A 27,920-nucleotide genomic window follows, 5' to 3' on the forward strand; every position below is an offset into this window, starting at 1 on the left:
GAAGGTAAGTTTCTGGTCCAAGTTTAATCAGTAAATCAGTAGCTTTTATTGGGCACTTACGGTGTGCAGAGCACTGTACTAAGCACTTGGGAGAGCACAACAGAGTTGGCAGACACATTTCTTGGCCAAAACGAGCTGACAGTCTAGACGGTACACAGCAGGCGGGTGGCAGAGCTGGGATTAGAACCCAGGTCCTCTAATAATAATAATGACAATAATAATGATGATGGTATTAAGTGCATACTACATGCGAAGCACTGTTCTAAGCGCTGGGGGGGACACAAGGTGATCAGGCTGTGCCACGTGGGGCTCACAGTCTTCATCCCCAGTCTACAGATGAGGTAACTGAGGGCCAGAGAAGTGACTTGCCCCAAATCACACAGCTGACACGCGGCGGAGCTGGGATTAGAACCCATAATAATAATAATGATGATGGTATTAAGTGCATACTATATGCGAAGCACTGTTCTAAGCGCTGGGGGGGGACACGAGGTGATCAGGCTGTGCCACGTGGGGCTCACAGTCTTAATCCCCATTTTACAGATGAGGTAACTGAGGCCCAGAGAAGTGACTTGCCCCAAATCACACAGCTGACACGCGGCGGAGCTGGGATTAGAACCCATAATAATAATAATAATGATGGTATTAAGTGCATACTATATGCGAAGCACTGTTCTAAGCGCTGGGGGGGACACGAGGTGATCAGGCTGTGCCACGTGGGGCTCACAGTCTTAATCCCCATTTTCCAGATGAGGTAACTGAGGCCCAGAGAAGTGACTTGCCCCAAATCACACAGCTGACACGCGGCGGAGCTGGGATTAGAACCCATAATAATAATAATGATGATGGTATTAAGTGCATACTATATGCGAAGCACTGTTCTAAGCACTGGGGGGGACACGAGGTGATCAGGCTGTCCCACGTGGGGCTCACAGTCTTAATCCCCATTTTCCAGATGAGGGAACTGAGGCCCAGAGAAGTGACTTGCCCCAAATCACACAGCTGACACGCGGCGGAGCTGGGATTAGAACCCATAATAATAATAATGATGATGGTATTAAGTGCATACTATATGCGAAGCACTGTTCTAAGCGCTGGGGGGGACACGAGGTGATCAGGCTGTGCCACGTGGGGCTCACAGTCTTAATCCCCATTTTCCAGATGAGGGAACTGAGGCCCAGAGAAGTGACTTGCCCCAAATCACACAGTTTACACGCGGCGGAGCTGGGATTAGAACCCATAATAATAATAATAATGTTGGTATTTGTTAAGTGCTTACTATGTGCAAAGCACTGTTCTAAACGCTCGGGGCAAGGTAATCAAGGTTGTCCCACGTGGGGCTCACGGTCTTCATCCCCATTTTCCAGATGAGGAAACTGAGGCCCAGAGAAGTGAAGTGACTTGCCCCGAATCACACAGCTGACAAGCCGCGGAGCCGGGATTTGAACCCATGACCTCTGACTCCCAAGCCCGGGCTCTTTCCACTGAGCCCCGCTGCTCCTCGACTCACGCTGCTGTGATTCCTAGGCCTGTGCTCTTTTCATCAGGCCACACTGTGGGTTTCACTCGTTTCGTCCAGATTTCGTATTTCGTCCCCTGATTCCCGGGCCTTTCCACTTGGAAGTTCTGCTTCTTGCGCCATTGAAGCCAGACCGTGAGCTCATTGTGGGCGGGGGTTGTCCTTCCCAAGCGCTTAGTACAGTGCTCTGCACACAGTAAGTGCTCAATAAAGACGATTGAATGAATTGTCACTCTATACTGCTGTATTGTACTTTCCCGAGCGCTTAGTCCAGTGCTCTGCACACAGTAAGTGCTCGCCCTCCCTCCGCACACCCGCCAAACTAGCTCTCTTCCTGGGGAAGCAGCGTGGCTCAGTGGAAAGTGCTGGGGAGGTTACAAGGTGATCAGGTTGTCCCACGGGGGGTTCACAGTTTTAATCCCCATTTTTACAGATGAGGTAACTGAGGCCCAGAGAAGTGAAGTGACTTGCCCAAAGTCACACAGCTGGCAGTTGGCGGAGCTGGGATTTGAACCCATGACCTCTGACTCCTAAGCCTGGGCTCTTTCCCCTGAGCCACTTTGCTTCCCCTGCCCATGTGACCTTGGACAAATCATTTAACTTCTCCGTGCCTCAGTTTCCTCAACTGCATAATGGGGATTCAACATCTGTTCCCCCACCTACTTAGATGGGAAGCCGCATGCGGGACAGGGACTGTGTCCGACCTGATTAACTTCAATCTGCGCCGGTGCTTAGAACGGTGCTTGATACATAGCAATCACTTAAAAAATGTTAAGAAAAAAAAAAGGCCAAAAAACTGGAATGAGGAGTGGCAGGAGGCGGGGAGACCAGGGAGGAGACTGACGCAGTACTGGACCTGCGATACGACAAGGTTTTAGGCCCGAATGGTAGCTGCTTGACCAGAGAGGAAGCGGTGAATCTGGGAAAAATCAATCAATCGTATTTATTGAGCGCTTACTGTGTGCAGAGCACTATACTAAGCGCTTGGGAAATGTTACGAAGGAATGATGCTAGTCGTAGCTCTTGATAGTATGTGCAGTCCGAAAGGTGGGAAAGACCGTGCCAAATGGCAAGCTTCTGGGATAAGGAGGATGTTGGTTTTAACAGGGCTCTGCACAAGGTATGCGCTTGGAGCAGTGTTAGACACATAGTAAGCACTTGGCGAATACCGTTTAAAAAAAGCAAGCGCTCAAAAAGCAGTCATCTTCATCCTCTCGCCCCTTCCCCCGTGGCCAGCTAGCTGACTCGCAGTGCTGACCGGGATTCAGGAGCGTGGCAGACTGGGGCGCGGAATGTGTCCGTTTATTGTTGAACTGTACTCCCCTAAGCGCTTAGTACAGTGCTCTATATACAGTAAGCACTCAATAAATACAATTGAATGAATGGATGAATGGATAGAGGTAGAAAAGTTAAGAAGAGGACTGGTTTTAGGAGGGGATCGTAACATTTTTCTAGGAGTTTGAGATGTCACTTCATGAATTTGTTCCTCATTGCTACCTCTATACAGCTAGAAAAAATAGAAAGAATACAAGACTTGCCCAAAGTCTCACAGAAATCCAGAGCCAGTCGCAGAGGTAGAAACGAAATCACCAGCCCACCCTGGATTTACCGACTCTTAACGATGAGCCCGGTGATGTTGGTGCCTAGATACCGTAGATCTAGAGACGATGAAAAGGAACGCTAGGGTTTGCGGAGATAAAACCCACAGCTGGGCCCCGGGCCGTTCAAGTCGGGGAAGACCCAAGTAAGGAAAAATATTTGCTCTTCCCCTGGCAGAAAGACTCATGTCGCAAGGTGGGGTGAAGTGAAGAGGATTGGACAGACATGGGGGAGGGCAGAGACAGAGTGGACCAGAAAGACACGGGGAGACATACTTATACCTTTACACTGGACACCCCCCCTACTCCCACACATATTCCCACCTGACCGAGTGGGGTGCTCAATGACCAGAAATGCCGTGCGCAATCCCGGGACTCCTAATTCCAGGTGCAAATCCAGAACTCCTGGGCACGGATGAATCTACGTACAAGCACAGATCACCGCCGACCTCTCCCCATCCCGCCTCTGGCCTGGAACGCCCTCCCTCTGCATATCCAACCGACATTTACTCTCCCCCGCTTCAAAGCCTTATTGAAGGCACATCTCCTCCAAGAGGCCTTCCCTGGATAAGCCCTCTTTTCCTCTTCTTCTTCCTTCCGCATCGCCCTGACTTGCTCCCTTCATGCACCCCCCTCACCTCCACAGCACTTTCGTACGCATCTGTAATTTATTTATTTATTTATTTATACTAACATCAGTCTCTTCATCTAGACCGTAGGCTCGTTGTGGGCATGGAATGGGTCTGTTATATTGTTACACTGTGCTCTCCCAAGTGCTCAGTATGGTGCTCTGCACACAGTAAGCACTCGATAAATACAACTGACTGACCGAGAGCAGGGAATGTGTCTACGAACTCTGTTGTACTGTACTCTCTCGAGTGCTTTGTACAGTGCTCTGCACACAGTAAGCGCTCAATATGATTGATGACGATGATGACGCCCAACTCTTCGCCAACGTCTCCCCAACAACCCTGCCCGAAAGGGGACATCAAGACCAGACTCAGATTTACAGAGCTCGGCGTGGAATCCGTGAGGGTTCAGCTCCGGCTAGATTGAGCCTAAATTCTGGTTTGGGCAGAGTTCTAGCAACCCTTCACCACTCTCACCCTCTAATTCCCGTAGAGGTGGAAGGAACTAACCCCTCCATCAACCCACCCAACCGGAGACTAATCTCAGAGAAGCGTTCGAACGGACCGTGGGTCAGACTTTAGTTCCTGATTGTGAGAAGTGTCTGTAATTCTATGCCGTGGCTTTATACCACATCTTAATGACCCAGAATACCCCTCCTTCGTGAACCAGGTTCGGGTATTAGACGCGTTATTTTAGGCACCCCGTCCTCCCGATCTCACGCCGCTTCTCCCCGCTCTGGCTCTGAACAGGTAAAAATAGACGCCGAGGAAAATGTCAACCCCGAGCCCGGTAATTGGCTCAACCTTGTTAGGCATCACATGCGGATTAAAGCCTCCTCACAGGAAACGCACAGTAAAATCAGCTTTCACGTACAGTATGGTGGCAGCAAAGGAAGTCACAGGGTGAAGGGCCTGACTTTATCGGGTTCACTTCTCCTCAGAGAGAAGAAGGGTTAACGCGATCCGAGCTCTGAAGAAACCGCCGTTTGAGCGGCAAGATGGGTGTGTTTGGCCGGGCGGCTGTCTGCACGTGAACCCTAGGAGATCATTTCTTGTATCTAAACCGAAGGGGGATATGGACCTAGGCAAGGTCAGACTTCTGCGGGCTGGCCTTAACGCCTTGCGTCAAGCCCTCCACCCGGTTCACGGCCTAGCCTGGACCGACGGGAGGCGGGTGATCCTGACGGCTTTGTCCGTTCGGCGCGGCGGAGAGCCCGCGTTGGGGGACTCGAGTGTCGTCGGGAAGTTTGCGCACGTCCACGGGCTCTCCTGGGGCCCTCCCGGTGCGGCCGACACCCCGGCTCTGCTCACGGTCCAGCACAAGAAGCGCGTCACCGTGTGGGAGCTGGGTTTCAGCCCGGACGAGAGGAACGGACTCCTGGCCTCCCAGACCTGTGAGATGAGAGAGCCGTTGCCCGTCCTCCCTCAGGGCTGCGTGTGGCACCCGAAGAAGGAGATCCTGACCGTCCTGACCCACCGGGATGCCTCGGTCATCCACTCGGTCCGTTGCGACGGCATCGTCGTGAAAGCCGACGTCAAAGCCAGCGGTCTCATCCACTGTGGTTGCTGGACCGAGGAGGGCGATCGCTTGGTGCTGGCCGTAGGCAGCGCGTTGCATTCTTACGTCTGGGACAATGCCCGGAAGACCTTGCTCCCCTGTTCCTTTTGCCCGATTTTCGACGTGGGAGGCTACATCTGTGCTACCGAAGCCACCGTGGGTCTCCAGATCGCTGCAGCCACCGGACGGCCACTGGAAAAGTCGTGTGGCCTCCACGCAGGGCTTGCCTTTGATAGGACCACTAGCTCTGAAATAGCATCTCTGGTCCGCCGTCCTACCCTTGGGCTCATGGACGAGGACTATGATGTGGACTTTGGAAAGAAGGCCACAGAGTCCAGGAAATCCCTCTTCACGGAAACACCCTCTTTAGGGTCTCGAGATCTAGCCCGTATCTTAGCCAAGCATCGACGATCCGATCCGAGCCCTCTGATTTCCCTGAGGAGCAAGGACAAACCCCCAGACGCCGGCCAAGGCTCCTCCTCTCTGATCCTGGTAACCTTTGAGAGGAAGGTCACTACCACGAGAAAAGTCAGAATCCCAGGTATCCCGGTTCCCGACATAATTGCATTCGATGCCCCAACTCAGACCGTGGCTGTCGCTTCGAATGCTTGCGACACCATAACGGTCCGTTCGATAGCCGCCTCCTCCGGGCCCAGTGTTCGACGGATCCAACTGGAGAAGGACGAAAGACCAAAGGGGGCCTGCTTCTCGACAGACAAACTGTTGCTGATCCTGGTGGGGAAATCCACAGACTCCGCTTCCCCGCCGGCTTCCAACTCGGAAACGTATCTCGCTCGCCTGATGTTTCAAGAGGCGTTACTGGGCGAGGAGCCCCCGAGCGGGCCCCGAGGTCCCCAGAATGTGCGTTTCGGCTGCGACCCTTCGGTGGACGTTCCTGGGAGAAGGCGGTTTTCCGAGAATCCATCCCGGGGAGAGCCCTTGGTGAACTGGGAGCTGTTGCTGAGGACGGGTGACCCTCTGGCCCGGTCTCCAAGCACAAAAAGGCGAATCACGCACGAAGCCGGGAGCCCCGGTTACGAGAAGAGACCCGGAAGGGGATCTTCTGGAGCCGGGGACACTCTGGAGGCGGTGTCCCTCGGTCGGTCCCCGTCCCTAGTCGGCCTGGGGACCGGGTTCCCTAGCCGGCCGGCGTCTCCCAAGCTCGCGTCGGGGGTGACCCACGAGACGGCAGACCCCCCAAAGCACGACGGCTGCCTGGGGGCAAGAAGGGGCGGCCACTTCGTCAGGAGCCTGGAGAGTCTGTGCGGCAACTTGAGGGAACTTCAGCACCGCCTCTCGGAGCTCACGGCCCTCGCTAGGGACGGGATGAGGCCTCCCCACATTTACCCTTCTGTCCGGGAGCCTTCTTTTGTGAACATCACGTTCCAGGTAACAGGTCCTTGAGGGGACCCTCCACGGAACAAGCGGACATCCAGGCTACGTGGCACGTCCCCCCTCACTCCCCGCCCCCAGACAGCACATCCAACAGTCACCTCACGGAGGCAAAACGGGGAAATCCAGAAAGCATTGCTATGATCCTTGCTTGTCCTAGAGATAAAGGCGGAGTCTCTAGTCCCAAAAGATGGGGAGCTATTTGGAAGTGACAGGGTAGAAACAGGCCAGTTATCCCTTACTTAGATCCACTCCCAACTGACCCTGCTGATTTCCAAGTAAGAAAAATTTGTAGTTAACAGAGTAGGGAGTACACAGTAAACCAAAGGAAGCCTGGAACCTCCCATCTACAACCACCAATCCGTGTATTTATCTCTTGAGCACCTACTTGGGGAGAGCTCAAGAGACTAAGTAGGTACACTTAGAAGCAGCGTGACTCAGTGGAAAGAGCACGGGCTTTGGAGTCAGAGGTCACGGGTTCAAATCCCAGCTCCACCAACTGTCAGCTGTGTGACTTTGGGCAAGTCACAACTTCTCCGTGCCTCAGTTCCCTCATCTGTAAAATGGGGATTAAGGCGGTGAGCCCCCTGTGGGACAACCTGATCACCTTGTAACCTCCCCAGAGCTGAGAACAGTGCTCTGCACATAGTAAGCGCTTAATACCATCATTATTATTACTATTACACCTTCAAAGAGCTTACACTCTAGTGCAGTCGACAGACCCAAAAATAAATCACAGATAGGGAGAAATGAAAAAACGTAAAGCGTATCTACGTAAGTGGGTCAGGAGATTGTGCTTTGACTACCAAAATGCTTAGGTGACATGGACATTTCTGTAGTGGCAGTTAGTAGGGAAATAGGATGAAGATAGATGAGAAATGAATCAAGGAAGGCCTCCAGGAGATGTGATTTCAGAAGGGCTTTGAAAACAGGGAAAGCGATGATCCGCTGGGAGTAAGGGGAAAGGTGTTCCGAGGGAGGGAGGGTGTCTACAAGATGTCATTGGTGGGAGGCGTCTACAGTTTACTTGAGAGAAACAGAGCATGTGAACTGGGGGAGGAGTGAGGGGAAGAAGGAGAAGTGAGAGAGCTAATTTAGCATCCTAAAGCCAGTGATCAAGAGTTTCTGCAACGTGGAGAGAAATGACATCATCATCAATGGTATTTATTGAGCGCTTACCACACAGTCTAGAGATTTTTTCAGGAGTGGAGAGACTTGAAGGAAGTTGTTTCAGAAAACCGATCTGGGAACAAAGCCAAGTGGAGACTGCAGAGGGACGAGCAGGGGTGTCAGGGAAGAGGCTGAAGCAGTACTCAAACCAGGACGTGACAAATGACCGGACTAACGTGGCAGTTTGTGGGGAGAGGAGGAGGTGAATTCTGCGAATTTCATGGGAGAAGAATAGGCACGATTCGGCGACAGACTGAATTTGGGGTTTGAAAGAGAGGGAGTCGTCAAAGATAACGGGAGTACGGCGGTGGTGGTAACTGTGATGGGAAGGCTATGTCGGGGAGAAGACTGGGGAGGGAAGACGATGAATTCAGTTTGGGATCTGTTGGGCTTGAGGGGCTATCAGGGCATCCAGATAGTCAGGGCCTGGGACGAGGGGGAAATGAGAGAGACTGCAGAGAAGGTAAGAGGATAGGGCTAGCAAGCTTACATTTGCCAATCATCCACAAAGAGGTGGTAGTGGAAGCCGGGGGAGCGGATAAACTCCCAAAAAGAATGAGATCGAGAAGGTGGAGGGGGCACTAGTTCTGCTGATTTCGAGGATGAGGGGATTCCGTCTAGAAGTAGCCCTCCACCCTTGCTAACTAGATCCCCTGGCCCACACCAGCCTTGCCTCTTAGGCCAGCTCCAGTACCCTGCCTCGGTCCTACTTGTTTTGTTTCGTTGTCTGTCTTCCCCTTCTAGGCTGAGAGCCCGTCGTTGGGTAGGGATTGTCCTTATCTGTTGCCGAACTGTACTTTCCAAGCGCTTAATACAGTGTTCTGCACACAGTAAGTGCTCAATACAAATGAATGACTGAATGAATTCACAAATCAATAATAATAATAATAGTAATAATTGTGGTATTTGTTAAGTGCTTATTATGTGTTAGCCACTGTACTAAGAGCTGGGGTAGATAGAAGACAATCAGCCGCAAAGGGCTCACAGTCTTAACCCCCATTTTACAGATGAGGAAACTGAGGCACAGAGAAATTACGTGACTTGCCCAAGGTCACAAGGCAGACAAGTAGCAGAGCCAGGATTAGGATTTCCCTGGCCTGGAATGCCCTCCCTCTGCCCATCCGCCAAGCTAGCTCTCTTCCTCCCTTCAAAGCCCTACTGAGAGCTCACCTCCTCCAGGAGGCCTCCCCAGACTGAGCCCCCTTTTTCCTCTCCACCTCCCCATCCCCCGCCCTACCTCCTTCCCCTCCCCACAGCACCAGTATATATATATTTGTACAGATTTATTACTCTATTTATTTTACTTGTACATATTTACTATTCTATTTTTTTTTAACAATGTGCACCTAGCTTTACTTCTATTTATTCTGATGACTTGACACCTGTCCACATGTTTTGTTTGGTTCTCTGTCTCCCCCTTCTAGACTGTGAGCCCACAGTTGGGTAGGGACCGTCTCTATATGTTGCCAACTTGTACTTCCCAAGTGCTTAGTACAGTGCTCTGCACATAGTAAGTGTTCAATAAATACGATTGAATGAATGAATTTAGCTCCTTCTGACTCCCCAGGCCCACACTCTTTCCGCCAAGCAAATTTCCCTGGAACGGCCTATTCTTGCTCAGCCCTTTTATTATATTTAAAGCCACCTAACACCCATCAAGCTATGGAAGGCTTCCGAGAGCCAGCTATGCGTGGTTAAACGCATAGACTAGACTGTGAGCCCACTGTTGGGTAGGGACCGTCTCAATATGTTGCCAACTTGTACTTCCCAAGCGCTTAGTACAGTGCTCTGCACACAGTAAGCGCTCAATAAATACGATTGATTGATTGATTAAACTTGGTCTAGAAATGGGCCCATTCCCGATGACAGGCCAAGGAAGAAATCAGGAGAATAACTGGGATTAAAACTCAAGTGGCTCTTGGCTGGGTGACAGAGCCTGCAACACTAAGCAGCTCGCATTAGTCAGAATGCACCTAATGGGATTTGTGCACACGTTGCTCAAAGATTGGGGACAGGAGGAAAGGCTAAGCCCTGAACAGTTCTTAGTTACAGTGTGCCCGAAAATTAAAAAGAAGTATGTTGTTTTTAGTGGGAAGTAAGCATGATCAGAAAGGCTCACCACCCTCCCTGCCTCAGTACTTTCCTGTAAAGAGAAACAGTCTGAGTTCCTTTTAGACTGTGAGCCCACTGTTGGGTAGGGACTGTCTCTATGTTGCCAACTTGTACTTCCCAAGCGCTTAGTACAGTGCTCTGCACACAGTAAGCGCTCAATAAATACGATTGATTGATTCTTTGCAATTTCCATAATTATTTTACCACATACACTGACCATGGCTAAAATCTGATGCAATTCAAAATGAATTTTCAAGACTCCTTGTCCCCAAAATAACTTCTAATGGGGTCAGAGAACTCATTAGACCTTTTGGAACTGTTCTGGGCATTTCAGAGAAAGAGGGCAGCTCTGGGGATTTCTGCCACACGATTAGAAATTCCAAGATCCCCAATGGAAAGAATCCCTAAAGAGCAGTGACTTCTGAAGCTTTTGAGTTTTAAAAAAGTCAAAAAAGAGGCGAAGGAAAACTAGATCTGTCTCTACTGCTCTTAAAATGATACAGGCAGGACATCTGATCGCTTTCCTTTAGACCTCCAAACTTCCAGAAATTTTTCTAAAAGGGTGTGGAGAGTACGTGCCTTTCCTTAGCCCTTTGCCGGGATGAGAAGTACAGGGGTGCTTCTGGAGCTATTTTGGAAAGCTTCTAGGGGCCAGGCAGCAGCATAGGAATGAGGAGCTCCCAGAAAGCAAGCAGTAGGTAACGGGGGGCATAACAGTTGCCTGAGGCATTTTGGCAGTGGACAGAACTGGAGGGATGAGAAACTGAGGAGAGCCAAGACATTGGACAGGAGGCAGAGGGACTGATTTTCCACTATGTCCTTCTTTATCCTCCTCTCTCCCTCTTTCTCCCCTGACTTTTTCTTCCTTCCACCACTCACGCTTGGACGTATTAACCTCATCCCTACCCATCAGTACCCAACCCACTTTGGACTTGAGAAAATCTGGTTAATTGCGGTGTTCGGCTTCAGAAAGGCTGCGAAAAGCAGCGGGGCCTAGTGGATCTGGGGTTCCGGTCCCGGCTCCTCCACTTGCTTGCTGCGTGACCTTGGGCAAGTCACTTAACTTTTCTGTGCCTCTGCTCCCTCGTCTGCAAAATGGGGGCTCATTACCTATTCTCTCTCCTATTTAGACTATGGGTCTCATGCAGCGTGACTCAGTGGAAAGAGCACGGGCTTTGGAGTCAAGAGGTCGTGGGTTCAAATCCCGGCTCTGCCACTTGTCAGCTGTGTGACTTTGGGCAAGTCACTTAACTTCTCTGGGCCTCAGTTCCCTCATCTGTAAAATGGGGATGAAGACTGTGAGCCCCACGTGGGGCAACCTGATTACCTTGTATCTACCCCAGCGCTTAGAACAGTGCTTTGCACATAGTAAGCGCTTAACAAATACCAACATTATTATTATCTTGAACCTACCCCAGTGCTTAGTACAGTGCTTGGCACATAGAGAGTGCCTAACAAATACCACAATTATTATCATCATCATTATTCTCAAAGCTATTGGCCCTGAGACTTCGAGGAACGCTAGTAAAAGAACATGAAGTTAACACACTTTGAAGGGTTTTATGGGAATTCAAGAAACAGATGCCTGGAAGAGGGGCTTTAGCTATTTCAGCATTCTCTCAGTTGTGAAAAAAATTCCCGATTTTCAGCGGATTAAGTCTGCGGTGACGTCTATAACACCAGAACAAGGGAAGCAGGTAGGTTTACTTGAACTCTAACTCACACACCAAACTCTGTGCAAGTTGAAAGAGCAACTCTGATGTTCCGTCTTCCCTTCCTCCTGTCTCAACCTGGTACAGATGTCCAGTCTACTGTATAGCATGCGAGTCTCCAGCATAAGGGTAAATCCACTTGGCACAGCCACTGAACTTGCTGACACAAGACTCACTGACAATCTTAACCGGAGAAATGCTTAACAAATTGATTTCACTTAGATATTTCCTCTCTGCTTCAGGCAAGAAAGGGAAAAGAATTCAATACATCAGCTGTGTCTGCTTGGAGCAAACCCACGTCTATTTCTAAACACCTCCCGGCTCCCATGATTTGAGTGGTGCAAACACGCCCTGCTCCCGCTCTGTCCGACGCTGACTGGAAAACAGATATTTCACATAATATTTTGCCGCAAGCTTGAGAGCAGCTCAAAGTTATTTCGGAGACCTCAGTTTTGGCAGTGAGCTGGGACTTTGGGGGTCTTCTTCACGCGTGACGGGTCCAGGAGTCTTCTTGATTGATAGGTGCTTCTTGAGGCTCTGGGCTGCTCTCATCCTTCTGTTGCCAACTTCCCGGACTCTGGGGTCCATCCTGAGCCTTCCAGGGTGGGAAGTTTGGGGCGTAATATACTCTCGGGGCTAATGTCAGAGTTGCCGGGTAGCTTCAAGGATGGATTTAGTCGCACGTGGCTTCGGAACCATTTCCTTGCGGACTCGTGCTGAGGGGGAGATTCACGCCGGATACAGGCTCCAGGAGGAATTTTCTAATTGAAAAATCTCTTCCCCCAAAGGCCCCTCTGACCCATGTAGCTCTAACCATTGCATGGGGGTTCTATGAATTAAAAAGAAAAAGGTTTGGGGTTTTTGGTGGTGGGGGTTCGGCTTTTAAGTTGAGGACTTGGCAAGTTGTGTTGCCAACTTGTACTTCCCAAGCGCTTACTACAGTGCCCTGCACACAGTAAGCGCTCAATAAATACGACTGAATGAATGAATGACTTCTAAATGTCCCAGAAAAAAGCATTACTTCCTTCCAACCCTTGGAAAATGATCCGCCTGACATTATAGTTCCGATGCATTATGCAGTGTGGGCAGGAGAGAAACTTTTTATCCCATTTTGTCAGTAATTTAAACTTTATAAATAGTAGTGTATAAATCACACGCCTCGAGATGAATTATTTAGGGCCATATGTATTCACTGAAAAGCCAAGCTTTGTGGCTCATCGCCAACGGAGGCTCCGTGCGCTTCTTTAATTAGTTGGCTCGTGCTCTCCTGAGAACGCTAGCTGCAGAAACGTCCCTCCCAGGAGAGCTCTCGGGTTTCCAGTTGTCCCCAAACAGAAGTTTCAGGTGCGAATGTCCAGTGGCACAGCCCAAACTCCTTCTGCCCGGTGTTGGGCTCGAACGGCGCAGCTCTGGGCATTGGCTGTGCCATCGGCTCCTATGTGGAGCCAGCCAGGCCGCTCTTTTGGCCAGCGGGACACGGATTCTGGCCTGGAAACCTGTGGCGTGGCCCTCGTCCGCACCAGGCTGCAGGGTGAGTCGGGGGGTCATTCTGGGCAGGGAGCATGCCTGCTAACTCTGCTGCGTTGTACTCTCCCAGGCGCTTAGTACAGTGCCCTGCATATAGAAGCAGCGTGGAGAAGCAGCGTGGCCCAGGCTTGGGAGTCAGAGGTCATGGGTTCAAATCCCGGCTCCGCCGCCTGTCAGCTGTGTGACTTTGGGCAAGTCACTGAACTTCTCTGTGCCTCAGTTCCCTCATCTGGAAAATGGGGATTAAGATTGTGAGCCCCACGTGGGACAACCTGATCACCCTGTATCCTCCCCAGCGCTTAGAACAGTGCTTTCTTAGAACAAGGCCCTACTGAGAGCTCATCTCCTCCAGGAGGCCTTCCCAGACTGAGCCCCTTCCTTCCTCTCCCCCTCGTCCCCCTCTCTTTCCCCCCATTTTACCTCCTTCCCTTCCCCACAGCACCTGTATATATGTATATATGTTTGTACATATTTATTACTCTATTTATTTATTATTTTACTTGTACCTATCTATTCTATTTATTTTATTTTGTTAGTATGTTTGGTTTTGTTCTCTGTCTCCCCCTTCTAGACTGTGAGCCCACTGCTGGGTAGGGACTGTCTCTATATGTTGCCAGCTTGTACTTCCCAAGCGCTTAGTACAGTGCTCTGCACACAGTAAGCGCTCAATACGATTGATTGATTGATTGATTGCTTTGCAGATAGTAAGCGCTTAATAAACACCAAAATTATTATTATTATATAGTAGGTGCTCAATAACTACCATTGATTGATTGGGGTTTGACATGCCTTGCTTCTACTGTACTCTCCTGAGTGCTTAGTACAGCACTCTGCACCCAGTAAATGCTCAATAAATACCACTGATGAATTGATTCATCCATTCCCCAAGTCCTCTCTCTCATGCAACACCTGGTTTTCTCAGAACCACCAGAACCAGGCATCTTTAGATGTCTTGGTCACCCCCCCTCCAGTAGGAGCCACTTTTTGTTTTCGCTCTGCTGGTAATGAAATGTTTCCATTATTTTGGAGAGTGAATTTTTACACCCTACTTAGTTTTATCTATTCAGAGGAGCAGCGTGGCCTGGTGGAAAGACCACGTGCCTGGGAGTCAGAGGACCTGGGTCCTAATCCCGGCTCTGCCACCTGTCTGCTGTGTGACCTTGGGCAAGTTACTTCACCACCCTGGGCCTCAGTTTCCTCATCCGTAAAATGGGGATTAAGACCCATATGGGACAGGGACAGCATCCAACTCTATTACCTTGTATCCACCCCAGCACTTGGTACAGCGCCTGACACCAAGCAAGCAAGCACTTAACAGACACCACAGTTATTATTATTCAGCATTAAATCGGTAGAGGTATCTTAATTTCATGGATTAATTAAATCAGATTATGTGGAAGAAGAGGCAAACCACACAGTCCAGGCCCCAAAGTGGACTAATCAAGTTAATGACATAATGGGGCTGTGTAGCCATAGCCTTCTTTAAGTCCTGTTCTTTCTCCCTTCCTTCCTCTCCCTTCCTCACGGTTCCTTTACTTTCCCTTCCTCCTGCTCCCTTTGTCACTGGCTTGTCTCTGTTCTTCACCAACTTGGTGGCCTTTTTTTCCCCATGGTGTTCTCCCAATGATAATGATAATAACGATAACGGCGGTACTTGTTAAGTGCCCACTATGTGTCAAGTACCGAACTAAGCGCTGGGGTAGACGCTCCATAATCAAGTCGGACACAGTCCCTGACCCACATGAGGCTCACGGTCTAAATAACAGGGAAATCCCCATTTTACAGATGAGGAACTGAAGCACAGAGGTGTTAGGTGACTTCCCCAGTGTCACCCAGCAGGCAAATGGCAGAGCTGGGACTTTAACCCACGTCCTCTGACTCTCAGGTTCCTGCTCTTTCCACGAGGCCATGCTGCTTTCCCGCTCCTCAGGCCTGCAGCTGCCCTTCTTTTCCATCTTTACCACGGGATCACATTTTTCCAATACCCACCAGAGCTTCAATTTCTCAACTGACCTCATATTAAACCCCTCTAGGAGTTACTGTCCGTTCACAGCTCCCTGAAATTGCACCAAAATACAGGTGGGCATCAATGCCCAAGGAAGCTCTGAGAAACGTCTGTGTATATTTGTTCCTATGCGCCGGAGCTGCTGCCCAAGAGATTTCTGTGGCGTGTGCAAGTTTGGCTGATAAGCCTGCTGTGTGACCAGCAATCTTTTCTACATTTTTGTACCGAAAGACTGCCTCTTGTTTCCCGGTTGCTTTGTTGCCCATACTGCCTGGACTCCTCCCTCTGATTCACCATCCCATATTCAGTCTGTGGCCAAATCCTGCTGGGTTTTTCCTCCGCAACATTTTCAGGCTCTGCCTCTCCCCTTCCATCCCAACAGTTATCGGGCTCTCCCCTGATACTCCTTGCCACTGGCTTTAAAGCAGTCAGTCACCTTGCCCCCTTCCACCTCACCCGCTACTCTCCTACAGCCTATTCACTGTACCTCCATCTCGTCTGTGTCGCCGCCGACCTCTCGATCACGTCCTCCTGGCCTGGATCGCCCTCCCTCTTCATATCCAACAGGCAATCACTCTCCCCACCTTCAAAGCCTTATTGAAGGCACATCTCCTCCAAGAGGGCTTCCCTAACTAAGCCCTCTTTTCCTTTTTTTCACCCCCTTCTGTGTTGCCCTGTTGCCTCTGTTCATCCCCCTCCCAGCCCCACAGAACTTCTGTACATATCCTTAATTTATTTCATTCATTCAATCAAATTTACTGAACACTTACTGTGTGAGAGCACTGTGCTAATCGCTTGGGAGAGCACAATACAACAATAAAGAGACACATTCCCTGCCCATACCGAGTTTACAGTCTAGAAATGTATAACATTTATAACATTATTTATCGAGTTTACAGTCTAGAAATGTATAACATTTATAACATTATTTATCGAGTTTACAGTCTAGAACTTTATAACATCATTTATATTAATAAGTAATATTAATATAGATGAAGATTAATTAGAGAAGCAGCGTGGCTCGGTGGAAAGAACACGGGCTTTGGAGTCAGTCGTCATGGATTCAAATCCCAGCTCCGCCATTTGTCGGCTGTGTGACTTTGGGCAAGTCACTTAACCTCTCTGGGCCTCAGTTACCCCATCTGTAAAATGGGGATGAAGACTGTGAGCCCTCCGTGGGACAACCTGATCACCTTGTGACCTCCCCAGCGCTTAGAACAGTGCTTTGCACATAGTAAGCGCTTAATAAATGCCATCATTATTATTAATCTATGTTAACGCATAATATTAATTAGATTAATATTAATCTAGACTGTACATTCATTGTGGGCAAGGAATGTGTCTGTTATAGTATTATACTTTACTCTCCCAAGTGCTCAGAACAGTAAGTGCTCAATAAATATCACTGATCGACTGTCAGCTCATTATGGGCAGGGAATCTGTTCGCTAATTTGTTGCACTGTACTCTCGGAAGCGCTCAGTACAGTGCTCTACACACGGTAAGCACTCAATAAATACCACTGATTGACTGCTAGTCCAGATGTAGGCAACTTGTCATATCCAGCCTTGGCGATTGCCATCAACTTCCTCTTCGCTCACCTCCTCGCCTCCACTCTCTCCCCTAGATTTCACTCTGCTGCCCAGATCATTTTCCTAATACGTCATTCTGTCCACCTACCCCTGGTCCACAAAAAACCTCCAGTGGTTGCCCATTCCACATCAGACAGAAGCTGCTAAACACTGGCTTTGAGGCACTCAATTAGCTCTCTCCTGCCTATTTACTTTGGGGAGGAGGGTACTATGAACAGGAGGCCAGCAGCAAGGGGCCGCATCTCCTCCCAAGGCCTTCTCCTATTGAGCCTTATCTTCCCTACCTCGGTATTCCTTCTGCGTCATCATCATCATCATCATCAATCGTATTTATTGAGCGCCTACTATGTGCAGAGCACTGTACTAAGCACTTGGGAAGTACAAATTGGCAACATATAGAGACAGTCCCTACCCATCAGTGGGCTCACAGTCTAAAAGGGTGGTGGGGGGGATGCATAGTGTCATCTATGCACTTGGATCTGTGACTTTGGGGAATTTGATATTCGCTCCCCACCAGCCCCACAGTAGTTAAATTACATATTATAAATTACTGATTTATCTATATTAATGTTTGCCGCCCCCGCCAGACTATAAGCTCATTACGGGCAGGGAACACGTCTGCTGATTCTGTTGTATTATAGTCTTCCAAGCGCTTAGTAGGGTACTCTGCACATAGTAAGAGAAACAGCGTGGCATAGTGGATACAGCACAGGCTTGGGAGTCAGAAGAACATGGGTTCTAGTCCTAGCTCCTCCACTTGTCTGCTGTGTGACCTTAGGCAAGTCATTTCACTTCCCTATGCCTCAGTCACCTCATCTGTAAAATGGATATTGAAACTGTGAGCCCGATATGGGACAGGGACTGTGTCCAACCCAAATTGTGTGCATCCAGCCCCGCGCTTAGTACAGTGCCTGGCACATAATACGCGCTTAATAAATGCCACACACAAAAAAATTGTAAGCGCTCAATAAATAATATCAATTGACTGATTGATCCGCACTCTTTTCTCACTACATCCCAGCTTGCACTCTTGGCTTCTCTCAAGCCAACCTTCTCGATATCTCCTCCAACAGGCCTTGCCTTTCTTTCAGCCACCCACATCTGCTCGGGCAGAAGTGGGTAGGAGATCAGCCATTTTAATCTCAGGAGCCTGGTTGGCAGGGGAAGACTATGTCTGGGGTTGCTATTTATTTTCAGACCCTTTCGCGTTGTCTGGCATAAGTCCTTACTGACAGTAATGAGCTTGACTCAAGAGGAAGGTTTTAGGACGGCAATTAAATACTAAGTGGATGAGAGGTTTGGAGAAGCAGGCTTGATTTAGAGGAGGAGAGGGGGAGAAGCAGAAGGGCAGAGAAGAAGCAGAGGTACCGTGATTGGAAAGCTCACAAAACCAACTCTGAATTTGCCCTCTCCCTGGGAGAACAGAGTTGATGGCTGGTAAATAGGAAGTGAACACATGGGAGAGCAGCTCCGGCCTTCGGGATTCACGAAACTGGAGTTTGAAACCATTCCTAGAACTTGTCTCTTGAAGGCCAGTGGGTTCGGGCCTATGAAAGTAGCTGAGCAGTTTTCTGATCGAGTTGAATGCCTGAGTTGATTTCCACAGGAAACAGTCCGAGGGAGTGGGAGGCCAGAGCAGGAAATTTGACTACAGTGTTTGAGGGCTAGCCAGATTCAAAAGCACCGTGAGGGGAGGACTAGAAATAGAACCATAGGGCATTACAAACGATTATGACAATTTCATTTGTGCCAAAAGGTAATTAACATGTGGAATGGATAATGAAACATAAGTAGAAGCTGCAACTGAAGACAGATTCTAAGAGGCCGGGGGGGTCCAAAAGAGAGCTCTCACTGGCCTCAGCTAAGCAGCATGTGGCTAGTCAGCCCATTATGATAACCCCAAGTCCAGTTTTGGCCCTCTACAATTTCTGAAAGATTCAGAGAATCAATCAATCAGTCGTATTGAGCGCTTACTGTGTGCACAGCACTGTACTAAGCGCTTGGGAAGTACAAGATGGCAACATATAGAGACAGTCCCTACCCAACAGTGGGCTCACAGCTGCAGAAATGTCTAGAAGAGAATGGAAATGAAGCTTCCTGGCGGTTAAAAAGTTGGGACAAAGCGAAAAGGAATTGCGATTATTTAGCTCCGAAAGGAAAAAGCTGAAGAGAGATTGAATGACATTATATTCCTGAATGTACGGTATTGTCATCCATCAGCCCTGCTTATCAGGTTCTCCATTTATCTAAATGGCTTTGAAGCAGAGAAGCTGTGTGGCCTAGCGGAAAAAGCACGGGCTTGGAAGTCAGAGGACCTGGGTTCCAATTCCAGCTCCACCAAGTGCCTGCTGTGTGTATTTGGGAGAGTCTCTTAACTTTTCTGTGCCTCAGTTCCCTCATCTTTAAATGGAGATTCAATACCTGTTATTAATAATAATAATAATAATAATGGCATTTGTTAAGTGATTACTATGTGGGGGGATACAATGTGATTAGATTGTCCCACATGGGGCTCACAGTCTTAATCCCCATTTTACAGATGAGGTGACTTGCCCAAAGTCACACAGCAGACAAGTAGCGGAGTAGGGATTAGAACCCATGACCTCTTACTCCTAAGCCTGTACACTTTCCACTGAGCCACGCTGCTTCTCGTCTTCCTCCTACTAAGACTGCAAGCCTCATGTGGGACCTGATTACCTTGGATTTATCCCAATGCTTAGTACAGTGCTTGACACATAATAAGGGCTGAACAAAAGTCACGATTGTTGTTATTATTTCGGTTTAGCCCGTGACATACATCGAATTCGGACTGTTGTTTGGACTCATTTTGTGAATGTCCAGGTTGGCTTGTAGTTCGAGGTCAACAGAAATTACTGGCAGCCGGCTTGCCTTTTGCCCTTAAGCGAAACATCTTCCCGTATTCTAACGCATTTATGCTCAGCTCTCTGGGCTCACGTGCAACAGTTTCCAAATGTGCCTGCAACCATTTCCAAATGATCAGGAGAAATGAGCTCAGACTGAAAACGAGGCTTGTAGGGAGGACAGTGAGCAGCTCTTTCTTTTGGATGAAGAAGAGCGAATGGAGATGGACTGAAATGGCAGTTAGGATTTGAGCTGGGCATTAGGAAGATCATTACCATCAACACTATCTGTTGGGCGTTCGTTGTGTGTCGTGCTCTGTGCCAGCCATCTAGGAACATTCACTCTAGAAGAAAAAGCTATGCCATCTGCCCTGGAAGGGCTGGCTCACTCTGGCACTCGTAAATTTGTGACAGGCGTGGCTCAGTGGGAACAGCACAGGCTTTGGAGTCAGAGGTCATGGGTTCAAATCCCGGCTCCGCCAAGTGTCAGCTGTGTGGCTTTAGGCAAGTCACTTAACTTCTCTGTGCCTCAGTTACCTCATCTGTAAAATGGGGATTAAAACTGTGAGCCCCCCATGGGACAACCTAATCACCTTGGAACCTCCCCAGTGCTTAAAACAGTGCTTTGCACATTATAAGCGCTTAACAAATAACGCTATTATTATTATTGCCCTAGAAATCATTAAGGAGGGGACGGACAGGGAATATGTCTACCGACTCATTGTTTTCTCACTGTACCTCAATCTCGCCTATGTGGCCCACCTCCTGCCCACAATGAGCTTCCAGTCTAGAGGGAGGGAAGACAATGGGAGAGGTAACTAGATTTGAGGGGGGGACTAGTCACCTCTCTGGGCTCAGGAAGATAAATAACTGGCAAGCCCCTCCACCAGAAGGAGAGATTAAAGCTGAATATTTCTGGAGGGGTTATATCCAAAGAACTTGGGTGCCCTGATGTTTTAGAAAACTGCCTAGTCTGGGGTGTTGTAGAATCTGAGGAGTTTCCCTTTTCTGCCATTGCTTTACAGTCAGAGCAGACCGGGCTTGCTTCATCATCATCATCATCATCATCATCATCAGTAGCATTAATCGAGCACTGTCTGTGTGTAGAACACTGCAATAAGCACTTGGGAGAGTACAAAAGAGCCTGAAAGAGTATGATGGTTACCCTTAGGGATCTTTCAATCTACCAGGGGAGGATGACACAAATAAATGACACTTTTTTATGGTATTTTGTACGGTTAGCAGCGTGGCTCAGTGGAAAGAACACGGGTCATGGGTTCGAATCCCGGCTCTGCCAATTGTCAGCTGTGTGACTTTGGGCAAGTCACTTCACTTCTCTGTGCCTCAGTTCCCTCATCTGTAAAATGGGGATTAAAACTGTGAGCCCCCATGAGACAACCTGATCACCTTATAACCCCCCCAGTGCTTAGAACTGTGCTTTGCACATAGTAAGTGCTTAATAAATGCCATTATTATAGAGAAGCAGCGTGGCTCAGTGGAAAGAGCCCGGGCTTTGGAGTCAGAGATCGTGGGTTCAAATCCCGGCTCCGCCAACTGTCAGCTATGTGACTTTGGGCAAGTCACTTCACTTCTCTGGGCCTCAGTTCCCTCATCTGTAAAATGGGGATGAAGACTGTGAGCCTCCCATGGGACAACCTGATCACCTTGTAACCCCCCAGCACTTAGAACAGTGCTTTGCACATAGTAAGCGCTTAATAAATGCTATTATTATTATTATTATTACTTACCATGTGCCAGGAACTGCACCAAGTGCTGAGGTAGCTACAAGATAACCAGGTTGGTCACAGCCCCTGCTCCACATGGGGCTCCCAGTCTTCAACCCCATTTTACAGATGAGGTAACTGAGGCACGGAGAAGTGACGTGACCTATCCAAGCAGACGAGTGGCAGAGAGCCGGGACTAGAACCCAAGTCCTTCTGACTCCTAGGCCCGAGCTCTAAGAACGTAGACAGGGTATGTACAAAAGTGTTAAGACTAAGATAGTTGTGGTGACTTAAGTGGAAGGGGGGAGACAGAGATGGCTCTTACATTTGGACAGAAAGAGGCCCTCAGCTCAAAGCCCTGGGGTCCATCCCCTAAAGCCTCTGTGGCTAATGTTAAACCCAGCCCTACCCCCTGCACTAAGCACTTGGGAGAGTACGATAATGTTAGGAGACACTATCTCTGAAAAGGCCCCTTCAATCTAATGGGGGACACAGGCACTAAATTAAATTACAACACTCACTGACTGTCCGCATTACCTCCCAACTCTCACATCACCTTAGGAACAGAGATACGCTTTTGTTTGGTTAAAAGAATTGACCATTAGAGTTTTTAATCTGTCCTACAATGGCTGTCAGAAAATTAACCTTGAGCTGGTTGTTGTTGTTTTTTGATATATGTAAAAAGAAGCCCTTTGCAGCAGATGAGACTGGAGAAGAAAAGAGAACGGTCCTTCTCTGTGACGGTAAACTCCACCTCAAGACAGCCCAGGAGGCTTTCAATCTGTCCGTTATTGAAATGAAACATGGTAGGTCCTCTTTCTGTCTGCTATCTGACATTTGCTATCGAGAATGAGGAATGTTCCCTTGTTGGGGGGAACATCTACAAGCCCATAAAACCCGAAAGGCCTTTGTTTATGGGAATATCTGGACAGGGTTTCCAACTGATAGTGTTTGTTTTCTCTTGTCTGAGACTAGGCTGACTGTCTCACAGCCTGAAGAGTTCAGAGGCATCAAGTTCAAAGCAATTCCAATATTTGCCTGTTCTGCGGGAGACAAAGAGCAAATGAGCTGGGGACCCACCTCTTTTAAAAGCGAGATATCTTTCCTCATCAGGCTTTCTAGGTTACCTTCTCTTCCTCTCAGGTCATACCACCAAAAGGTGATGGTTCTAGTAGAACAAAGGGACTCCATCTTGCCCAAGACAGAACAAAACATAGGCTCCAATTCACGGAAGGACAGGGACTAAGGGAAGGCAGGATGCTAACTGCTCAAAGGAGCAGCCTAATTGTTCAATCACAGAAATTTCTAATGGACTAATCAGAAAAATTGCATTGTGTTTATAAGAATGCTTTCACCACGTTGGACAGTCAATTTGCCACTTCCCTACCACGTTCCTTTGAAATTTATAATAATGTTATCAACAACCATTCTACCCATTTTTCAGAATGGAAAAACTGAGGCACGAGGGCACTCGGTCCCATCTACGCATCCTCGGTGTCCGCAGCCTGCAGGCCCACGTGGTATTGTTCGGGGCAGGCTCCAAAACCCAGTTTCCCTTTTTTCTAAAACAGCCTCTGAAACCTCTACTAGCTACTACAGGAAAATATGGTGTTGGCCAGACAGGGCACTTGTGACTCACGGAACAACAACATAAGAAGACTGAACGATCTTACTTACTCAGTTCCAGGCAGGGCTGTTCATCCTGTCTTTCTTGCAAGCCTCAGATTCACCCTTTTCTGGAAAAAAAAAGAGGCTGCATAAGAGTGTGAAATGAAATAGGAGAATGGGTCACGGTGGCAATGTTCATTCATTCATTCCTTCAATCGTATTTATTGAACGCTTACTGTGTGCAAAGCACTGTACTAAGCGCTTGGGAAGTACAAGTCAGCAACAGATAGAGACGGTCCCTACCCAACAACGGGCTCACAGTCTAGAAGGGGGAGACAGACAACAAAACAAAACACGTAGACAGGTGTCAAAATCGTCAGAATAAATAGAATTATAGCTATTACGCACATCATTAACAAAATAAATAGAATAGTAAATATGCACAAGTAAAATAAATAGATAACCCAAGCTGTCCCGAATCTCACCGTCAGAACAGGAAGCTCAACTCAACTCCCACCAGAAAGATTAAAGAAAGTGCTCATCACCCCAGCTGGATTCCCCAGGTCAGTCAGTCAGTCGTATTTATTGAGTGCTTGCTGTGTGCAGAGCACTGTACTAAGTGCTCAGGAGAGTACAAAAGAATAACATAACAGACACATTCCCTGCCCACAACGAGCTTACATAAGCACATTATGTTCAGAAGTCTCTTCCCAGTTGAGGCTCCGCAGCCTACTTCATCCAGAAGGGGCTCATTTAGAATATCCGAATGGACCATTCGTTTTGCCCAAAGAGGTTTGGGCCTGGGAAGGCCTCTTTCCTAGTGACCCACTGGCTCCCATGAGCTCTCCAAACCTTTCCCTAGATCTAGTTTATTCAATCTTGTCCCGTTATCTTCTTTCCTCACAGAGTAAAGCTTTTCAAAATCTCCAATGTCGGGTTTGCACGTCCAGTAACTTAATGTCTAAGCTAAGTCCAGCCTGTCACGTTCCGCTCTATGCAGAGGACTCTTCATCACCAGATCACCTGCATTGATTAAGCAACACGGAAGGGTATTTTAGACATTGATTATGGCGTGCATCGCATATTAGGCATGAAAGAGCATTTGACTGAGCATCGGGAGGCCCAGGTTCCGATCCCGGCTCCGTCACTTGTCTGCTTTCCAGGCCAGGGGCGGGATGCAGGGGAGAGGTCGGCGGCGAGCTAGACGAGATCGAGGTACAGCGAATAGGCTGGCGTTAGAGGAGTGAAGTGTGTGGGCGGTGTGGAAGTAGGAAAGCAGTGAGGTGAGGTAGGAGAAGGCAAGGTAATTGAGTGCTTTAAAGCCGATGGTAAGGAGTTTCTATTTGACGCAGAGGTGGATGGGCACCATTGGAGACTCTCGAGGAGTGGCCTAAACGCTTCTGTAGAAAAAGGATCTGGACAGCGGAGTGAAACATGAACTGGAGTTGGGAGATATAGGAGGCAGGGAGGTCAGAAAGGAGGCACACACATTGATGAAGGAAAAAGAAGATAAGTACTTGGATTAACATGGTAGCAGTTTAGATGGAGAGGAAAGGGCAGATTTTAGCGATGTTGTGAAGGTTGAACCGACAGGATGTATTGATAGATTGAATATGTGCGTGGAATGAGAGAGAGGAGTCAAGAATAACGACACAGTTACGGGCCCGTGAGACAGGACAGAGGGTGACGCTGCCTACAGTGAAAATACTCACACGTGGATGACATATCATGTGACTCTCCAGAAATGTAGACCTGTGCAATGCTCAAACCCTTTGGGCCTCGGTTTCCCTAATCATAAAATGGGGCAATGAATGCCTACTCTCCACCTGGATGGACTGATTAGATTTAAAAGTCAATCTCTCCAGCTTTTGGAAATCCTCAGTGAGCCATGCTATTATAATCCACGGGAGACCCGGCAGGCCTGCTTTTCCTGATATTTCTATTTATTGCAACGCTCCAGAGTTCAAACCAGGACACAGGTCGAGATTTACAGGCGGAGGGGACCAGTGCAGGAATCGTTGCTGATTATTCTGCCGTTTAATTCCATTTCACTTCTTTTTTCCCCCTAAAGTGTGACATCCTCTCCAAGGTTCACTGAGCAGAGCAAGGCGAGTTACCCGCGGAAGATTCTGAGAATGAGAAATAGGAGACGAACCAGGAGGAGAACATTTCTCCAACCTTGGCTTCACTGACACCATCCTCTCCTGGGTGTCCTCCTATCTCTCTGGCTGCTCATTTTCAGCCTCTTTTGTGGGCTCCTCCTCTGCCTCCCACCCCTTAACTGTGGGTGCCCCTCAAGGTTCAGTTCTGGGTCCCCATCTTTTCTCCATCTAAAACCACTCCCTTGGAAAACTCATTCCCTCACACGGCTGCAACTATCACCTCTTTGCTGATGGCACCCAAATCTACATCTCCAGCCCTGATCTCTTTCCTCTCTGTAGTCTCACATTTTCTCCCGCCTTCAAGACATCTCTACTTGGATGGCCTCCCATCTCCTCAAACTTAATATGGCTAAAACTGAACGTCTTACCTTCCCACCCAATCCCTGTCGTCCCGTTCACTTTCCCATCTCTGTTGATGGGACCAACACCCTTCCTTTCTCACAAGCTCATAACTTTGGCATTATCCTTGACTCCTCTCTCTCATTCCACCCACATATTCAAGCTATCACTACGTCCTGTCAGTTCTACCTTCACAACATTGCCAAAATCCACCCCTTCCTCTCCATCCAAATTGTTACCACATTAAGGCAAGCACTTATCTTATCCCACCTCAATTATTTTATCGGCCTCCTTGCTGACCTCCCCGCTTCCTGTCTCTCCCAACTCGAGTCTATACTCCATTCTGCTGCCTGAATCATTTTCCTTCAAAAATGTTCAGTCCATGTTTCCCCACTCCTCAAGAAACTCCAGTGGTTGCCCATCCACCTTCGCATCAAAGAAAAACTCCTCCCCATTGGCTTTAAAGCACTCAGTCATCTTGCCCCCTCCTATTTCACCTCGCTACCCTCCTACTCAGCCCGCACATTTCATTCCTCTAATGCTAACCTTCTCACTGTACCTCCATCTCATCTACCTCACCCACATCTTACCTATTTGGCCTGGAATGCCCTCCCTCCTCCCATCAGACCGGTAATTGCTCTCCCCCTCTTCAAAGCCTTATTGAAGGCACATCTCCTCCAAGAAGCCTTCCCTCTCTGGACCGTAAGCTCGTTGTGGGCAGGGAATGTGTCTGTTTACTGTTCTATTGTACTCTCCCAAGCACTTAGTACAGTGCTGTGCACCCAGTAAGCCCTCAATGACTGACTGAATGAATGCCCCTATATCACGAAGCTGCATATTGCTTTCCCCCCAGGCCAATTTCTTCTTTTTCCTTACAGGTTAGCCAAATCCTACTTCAGGTTCCAGAGGCTCCACATCCCTATCATTATTATTCATTTTTTTTTAATTTAATGATGTTTGTTATGCACTTACTATGTGCTAGGCCTTGTATTAAGCCCTGGGGTAGATAATAATAATACAAAATAATGATGGCATTTATTAAGTGCTTACTATGTGCAAAGCACTGTTCTAAGCGCTGGGGGGGATACAAGGTGATCAGGTTGTCTCATGTGGGGCTCACAGTCTTTAATCCCCATTTTACAGATGAGGTAACAGACTCAGAGAAGTTAAGTGACTTGCCCAAGGTCACACAGCAGACATGTGGCATAGCCGGGATTCGAACCGGGATTCAGGATATGAACCCATGACCTCCGACTCCCAAGCCCGTGCTCTTTCCACTGAGCCACGCTGCTTCTCTAGGTTGGACACAGTTCAAGTCTCACATGGAGCTCACAGTCTTAATCCCGAGCAGTGTACTAAGCGCTTGGAAAAGTACAATATAACAGACACATTCCCTGCTCACGAGCTTAGTCTCGATGTAACTAAGGCCCAGAGCAGTTAAGTGATTTGCCCAAGGTCACACAGCAGACAAGTGGCAGAGTCAGGATTAGAACCCAAGTCCTTCCGACTCCCAGCCCCATGCTCTTTCCATGAGGCCATGATGCTTCTCCGATCTTTTCCATCACTACCCATCACTCTACACAAACGCGATAGACATAAGCACACATTCCCCTCTTCCCCAAAGAAGCTTGAAAGGTTGGATTAAAAAAACCCCACGCTTCATGTTAGACCATTATGCATTCAAACTCAGGGTGCAGGGGGGCCGAGGATAACTCTCCATTAGCAGGCTGACTCTTGGAAAAAAAAAAAAAGATCCTTGATGCATTATCTGAAACCACAGCGTTTGTTCCTTTCTGCTTATTTTCCTGGTAGACTCTTCCTGGATCATTCTGACCGCAGACATTGATGGTTTTGTGCCATTAACATTCAAAGCAGCACAGGAGATCATCATAAGGGATGGTCGTGTCAGCGAGGAAAGCTGTCAGAGTCGTTCTGGCAAAAATACGGATATCAGCAGTTCTGCAACACTGCCAAGCGGCATGACATAATTTCTGGAGGAAGAATGATAGCACGGTCTGGACCGGTTTTGCCAGCCAATCCGGGGAAAGAAAAAAGGAACTGAGAAAAGGATCCCTTCGGAGCTGTCAACGGCACTGTCACTGCATCGTTCTGGTAAATCAAACGTCCAATTTCAACCTAACACCCGGGATCTCATCCACCCCCACCACCGCTCTGGATTTTCCTGTGGAAGCAGGTTCAGAGCTGCAGCCTTTTGATTTCTTGGCTTTTAATAGTTCATACCGGTGACAGGGAGTTTCAGGTACCGGCAGGGTTGACCTCTAATCTTGCCTCAGGGAAGCCTGCATCCAAGCAATCGTGGTTCCATGCCAGGCACTGGATACGAAAGGAAGAATAATTTTCACACCCGCTTCCCTCCCCTGTGGAGTCTTTAAAGTCACTGGGGCCACGGGGAG

At 48.5% G+C, this 27,920-nt stretch overlaps 2 protein-coding genes across 2 annotated transcripts in view; one reads left to right on the plus strand and one right to left on the minus strand.

Moving 5' to 3' along the window:
- The window catches only part of FKBP1B (FKBP prolyl isomerase 1B), a 104,908-nt gene that overhangs the window by 57,607 nt on the left and 19,381 nt on the right, over positions 1-27,920 (minus strand). The window contains exon 2 of the mRNA XM_038750919.1: positions 23,075-23,133. The gene's annotated coding sequence lies outside the window, so the exon portion shown is untranslated. The remainder of the gene's footprint in view (positions 1-23,074; positions 23,134-27,920) is intronic.
- Positions 4,783-27,742, plus strand: LOC119932098 (WD repeat and coiled-coil-containing protein-like). The gene is made up of 3 exons (XM_038750914.1): positions 4,783-6,693; positions 22,083-22,203; positions 27,319-27,742. Exons 1-3 carry the CDS (start codon positions 4,822-4,824, stop codon positions 27,492-27,494), a joined length of 2,169 nt encoding a protein of 722 aa, XP_038606842.1. The 5' UTR covers positions 4,783-4,821; the 3' UTR covers positions 27,495-27,742.

This window comes from Tachyglossus aculeatus, chromosome 9 (genome assembly GCF_015852505.1).
Source record: "Tachyglossus aculeatus isolate mTacAcu1 chromosome 9, mTacAcu1.pri, whole genome shotgun sequence".
NCBI classification, from domain to species: Eukaryota; Metazoa; Chordata; class Mammalia; order Monotremata; family Tachyglossidae; genus Tachyglossus; species Tachyglossus aculeatus.